At 48.5% G+C, this 6000-nt stretch overlaps 1 protein-coding gene across 1 annotated transcript in view; it reads left to right on the top strand.

Annotated features, from left to right (window-relative positions):
- AFDN (afadin, adherens junction formation factor) overlaps window positions 1-6000 on the top strand; it is a 119870-nt gene that overhangs the window by 70150 nt on the left and 43720 nt on the right. The window contains exons 19-20 of the mRNA XM_023728482.1: window positions 415-613; window positions 4776-4879. Of these exons, the coding sequence (XP_023584250.1) occupies window positions 415-613; window positions 4776-4879 (303 nt within the window). The remainder of the gene's footprint in view (window positions 1-414; window positions 614-4775; window positions 4880-6000) is intronic.

Here is a 6000-nt window from a genome sequence, read left to right as displayed (position 1 = left end):
GGGCGGTGTCTCAGGTGTGAAGTTGGGCCGTGGTGACCTCTGGGGAAGGAGGGGCGGTGATGGGTACGGGCGATGTCTCAGGTGGCAGCATGTAGTTTCTTGCACAGGGTGGTCATTAACCTTGCGCGCTCACCTGATTGGCTGTGTGTATTATGTATAAAAAATGTTTTTTAGAGAACACACCTAACTCGGAAGTAATCTGTATGTTGGTGTCAGCGTCCGTATTCGCTGGTGCTGCGTTGCTGTGTAAAGCTGATTTTGCGCACGCTGATTTGTTTCCCTCCGTAACCCTGCGCGCGTGTGTGGTGTCCACGCCAGAGGCCGTGCTACAGGATTAAACTTTTCTTTTGAATGAGTGTTGGTCGCCTACACGAATCACTGAGTGTTTCTTTTCAATTTTGCCTTCATGTCCAGGATCTTATAGAAAACGTAGTGGCTGTCGCTGAGAATACCGCCGACGAGTTAGCTCGCAGCGATGGGAGGGAGGTGCAGCTGGAAGAGGATCCTGATCTCCAGCTGCCTTTCCTGCTGCCAGAAGATGGCTATTCTTGTGATGTTGTCAGAAACATTCCAAATGGTTTACAAGAATTCTTAGACCCCCTGTGCCAGCGAGGTAAGTCCCGTTTGCTGTGCTGCAGTCTCGAGAGGGACCAAGGTCGCAGTCAGCGTTTTATCAGTTGTGTGTTCTTGTAGGACGGTAGTCCACTAGTGTGTGAGTGCGTTCAGAGAAGTCAGTGTGCTGATGGGCTGGAACTTTCCAAGCACGAGCTTTTGTAGAGATACTGTGACCCTTAGCAGTGAGCACCTGCTCTGCTCAGTCAGTGTCAGGATTGGACTTACCTACCCGGACTGGCAACATGGGGCCTTTTATTCCTCCTGCCTCCTTGGTATTTGATGAGCAGAGTGGGTTGACTCATCCGCTGAGAACAAAATTGTAAACTTTGCACTGATCCCAGTAGAGCAGAGTAGCTAAGAGCAGCACAAGCTTGGGAACCAGGCTGCCCACATTCTAACCCCAGCTCTGTCCCCGACAAGCTGGATTGTCTCAGCAGGTCAGCTCTGTGCCTCAGCTTGCCCATCTGTGAAATGGAGGTGTTGACAGTAGCCGTCTTGTGGGGTGGTTGTAAGGTACCAGCAGAGTCCTGGAGTTAGTGCTGTCACGTTAGCCAGGCCGACGCGTTCCCGCGTGCTCAGTAACCGACTCACGCGTATCGTGAACTTCACAGACTCATTTTATATGTGAAAGGTTTTATAGCTCTGCAGAGTTTCAGTACAGCTTATTTCACAAACGTTATTTTGTCATCTCTGATACATTTTCTTGTTGATGTATATTGGTGAGAAAATACCACAATTATTCCTAAAGCATGAGCTTTTGAATTACACCAAGTTCATTCCTGCTCTGCTGCTTTTTTGTAGGGTGGAGAGTAGTTCAAATGAGTGGAAAAATAGACCCAAGATTTAGATGTTAGCTTAAACAATAAAAATAATAATAGTAAAACTGAGGTCTTACGCCCACAGATACGTAAGTTTAGCGAGCGTGCTTTGCAAAGGATAGTTAAAAATTCCTTTTACAAGGGACGCTGCTTCTGGTGAAATGCGTCCATTGCAGAACAGCTGGGGAACGCGGTTGTCCTTGTAGTGCTCAGCGGATGCGGGTGGTTCTGGACTCGGTTCTGGCCCTCAGAGAAGCAGGTACCGAGACAGGATTGGACACACGTGAGGGACGGGGATGGCAGCAGGGATGGGAAGGGAGCCCTCGGTCCTGGGGCGGGCCTGGCCCCGGTGAAGAGGGTGAGGGGCCCAGGTCTGCAGCGCAGCTCCGAGCGAGCTCTGTCCGGGCGGTGGGCGTCCTGAGCCTGGCGTCCTGCTGCTGCACGTGGCCCTGCTGCACGCCCAGTGACTGGCCGGGCGGGTGGGCGCACGGGGCCTCTACGCCAGCATGGCGGTGGACGCGGCGCAGCAGTCAGAGCTGCTGAGCGGCCAGTTCCGTGTCCCCTCAGGACTGTTGGAAGGTCTTCAGCACACCGTCTCTCAGCAAATCAGGGACCAGGCCCATCGGCCACGCGCCTCATGCATTTCACGCATGTGTGTCCTGTGCTGGTCGCCACTGGGGTCGGTCCCCTCTCAGCTCTTCTCGCCAGCTTCTCCACTTTCCCCTCCTCCCTCCATACGGCCGCCAGACCTTTTCAGCTGGCTCCTTTAGGGCTCTCCTGCCGGGAGCTTGTCCCCATCACCCCTAGGGGTGAAAAACCACACAAGGGAGCATGACACCACCCCACCATCGTAGTCCCCCCGCGGGGTGCACAGGCGACCCCGTTGATCAAGGGGGAGCTGTGAGCCGCAGAACTGTGCTCTGTCGGCACACTGCCTGCTGTTTATCTTCTTACATTCCAGCTGGGCGCCACTGTTTCTCGAAAACCCCCCTCTGCCTCACACCCGACACGCTTCCCCAGGAGTCGGTCCTCCCTTCTCCTGGGGCGTTGCGGTTCCTCCTCCGCGCTTCTGCTGTGCCTGTCACACAGCATGTCTGTCTTCATGCTGGTCAGGAGGGCTTCGAGGGAGGCTTGTCTGCACTTCTTCCCTGATTCTCAGCCATGATGTGGCACCTGTTGCTTGCTAAGCGCTCAGTAAATGTGTTTTGAGTGAATACCTTGAAAATGAACATGGAGGAGGGCTGATTTGCAGTAGCGCTTTGCAAATGTGTATAATTTATGGGACGCAGGCACCTGCCAGTTCTGTGATGTGTGCCCAGTGTAAATGTTTGCCGAATGGGAAACAGGCCGGACTTCCTGACTGAGTTTCTCCTTGATGCCCTTAAGGCGCTCGCGAATGATCAGTCTTCGGGTGCACGTGGAGATTTCATCATAGCCTTGGCATCACCCCATTATTACATACGTGTAAGATGATGTCAGGCCATGTAGCCTAGCACCTGAGGCCTTTGTAGGACTTAGAGAGAGAAGAGGGTGTTTCCCTGTCTGACACCAGCACCTTCATTCTTCACACTCAGTTCTTTGTTAAAGAGCTACTGCTGTTCTCAGTTTGTATCCCGTTAGCTTTTTGTACTGCACAGCTCTGTGGGAGGAGACTGTAAAACCAGCGTCGATCCCCCCTGCTTTGAAATGCACCCCTTTAGCTAATAAAGCATCATGCTGATTTGCAGTGTGCTTTAGGACTTGGTATGAAACCTGACATTTGTCAGAGAAAATAATCTGCAAGTGGTGAAATTTCAACCTTGATAATGTTTCATTCCCTGAAACATGTGAAAGAGAAGCAAGTTGTGGATTATATTTTAATGAAACTAGGCTGAAACAGTAATTTTTACTTAAAAAAAAAAAAGAACTAAACAGAATTACTTTATATCCTTATTTTAACTGAATGTGATTTTTGACAACTTTTTTTTGTAAGCACAGTCTCATAAGTGTCCAAACTTAACAGTCAGAATCATACTTGCTGATGAAATACAGAGGGGAAGGAGTACCAGCCAGTGCTGCTGAGACCCTGGGCCCCCGTCCCTGTGCACGCGCCCTGGTCCCTGTGCACCCACCCCGTCCCCGTGATCTTGCCCCTGTCCCCATGCACACACCCCATCTCCATGCTCACGCCCATGTCCCTGTGATCTTGCTCCTGTCCCCATGCATGTGCCCCCGTCCCCGCAATCTTGGCTCCATCCCCCTGCACACACCCCCATCCCCGCAATCTTGGCCCCATCCCCATGCATGTGCCCCCGTCCCCATGCACGTGCCCCCGTTCCCGCAATCTTGGCCCCATCCCCCTGCACATGCCCCCATCCCCGCAATCTTGGCCCTATCCCCATGCATGTGCCCCCGTCCCCATGCACATGCCCCCGTCCCCGCAATCTTGGCCCCATCCCCATGCACGTGCCCCCATCCCCGCAATCTTGGCCCCATCCCCATGCATGCGCCCCCATTCCCGTGCCCCCGTCCCCGCAATCTTGGCCCCATCCCCATGCACGTGCCCCCATCCCCGCAATCTTGGCCCCATCCCCATGCATGCGCCCCCGTCCCCGTGCCCCCACCGTGAGGGTTAGTGAGACTGCTGCCCAGGCCTGCAGACAGTGGTCGGCAGAGGTCACGTTGAGAAAATGCAACAAGATTGTACAAGGCCTGAGTGATACGACTTTTGTCAGAAAATTACTGAGGAACAAAAGTCAGATTTGAGTAAATGAAAACTAGTGTTTTTTAAATTGAAAGGCTTAGTTTCGTAAAGATGTCATTTGTCCCCAATAAAAATATCAAAGATAGCCTTTAAAACTTTATGATTCTAAAATTTATTTGTAAAAATAAAGGAACATGACTTGTAAGAGAATTGGCACCAAGAGTAGTGCAGAGTTTTACAGATGATGTCCAGTATCGTGGGGGGACACCCCCATCACTGACTTCCTCTGGTCCCCTCCCTCTTTTTCCTTCGCTGAGTGCATCTCCTGAGCGCTGGTGAGGAGCACTTAGGCCAGTGGGGTGGACAGAGCCGAGAGGAAGCAACTACAGTGCAGCTCCAGAAGGTGCTTTTGGAGCCTGGTAGAGGGTGGGACCAGTTCACTTTCCTGCCTGGTGTTGAAATTGTATAAGAGCAAAACAAAGTTAGGACTTTAAATGTCTGATAATTCAGTTTTCAGAGGAAATAAGGGTCTAGATTAAGAAAAATAAGTGTTGTCATTGGATATTAAGCAGATGGTAATTGACCCCGTGTCCTCATGGAAGGCCGTTATGGGCGTGGTGCACCTCTTCACTCTCCTCACCCCCTTATCTCCTCCTCAGGATTTTGCAGGCTGATTCCCCACCTGCGCTCACCAGGTACTTGGACCATATATTTTGAAGGTGCGGATTATGAAAGTCACCTTATGCGTGAGAACACAGAACTGGTAAGTATTTTGAGGATGACAGGTGGACTGTAAGGAGAAGTGTCTTTCTCATGATGTGAAAACTTGATGTAATTTAGTTCTTGCACACAGTAAACAGTGTTGTGATGGGAACTTTTTAAATTACCCTTGCTTGTTTTTACACAGGAATCTGAAACCCATGATGGGTATACTTGTTGTTATATATGTACGTATGTATGCATGTATGTGTCCTGCCCCCTTTAGGCTATGTCTCTACAGGCTTATCTATAAACAAATGGTACTTTTTAAAAAAAGGAATACTTGTGCCCACAGTTACACCAGCAAAAAGTCTATTAATATGGCAGCCTTATCAGTCTATTAGAAAAATATTTTTCTTTGGCAAAAATATTTTCTGTTACAGTTATTTCTACCTTGTTTTAAGTATATGTCAACTCATTTACTAATATGTTGTATTTTTTTTGAAAGACTGATAAGTCACAGTATTACCTGGCTTTATAAATTTTAAGAAAGTTCTATTTTGCTTCCTATAGAAAGTTTTAAAGAAAAAAATGATGCTTTTCCTTGTTTTAGAAAGGGATGTCAACTCACATTTGACTTGTACTACAAATACTCACATACCTTTGTTTAACATCATATCAGTCCAGAGAAGCTATAAACAAATGAAATTCTTCCTTTTTATACTTTTTTCTTTCTCACTTAAACCTTTAATAATTTTGTATAAATGCCTTTTTCATCTTTCAAGCCACTTAATAGTTCAAAGGAGCAAGCAGATATTGCCACGAGTCAGGGTTAATATGGAGAGGGGTCGGTCTGCCAGGTGTGATTGGGGTGGTAGTTTACTCACCTATCCACTTTTCCCAGAAGGAATGGAAATAGACCAGTGTGCCAGGGCCAGGATTGAAGGATTCTAGAATGTGAAAACAACTCATAAGTTTTCTGCAGCTCCAAAGGCTTTGTGTGTGCCATCCTAAATTGTTAATTGGGAGGCAATCAAAAAAGTATGCCTGTTACTACCTAATCTCCAAGAAAACAGATGCTGTAAGGTGGCAATACTTCATGGATGGTGAAGAGTATAATGCATGTTCTGTATAGTAAATTAAAAGAAATTCATTTATTTTTGCTTGCTACCATGCTTAGGTTTG

This window comes from Trichechus manatus, unplaced genomic scaffold (genome assembly GCF_000243295.1).
Source record: "Trichechus manatus latirostris isolate Lorelei unplaced genomic scaffold, TriManLat1.0 scaffold00002, whole genome shotgun sequence".
Lineage (NCBI taxonomy): Eukaryota > Metazoa > Chordata > Mammalia > Sirenia > Trichechidae > Trichechus > Trichechus manatus.
Note: the sequence above shows the minus strand (reverse complement) of the source record. Positions and strands in the feature narration are given on the sequence as shown.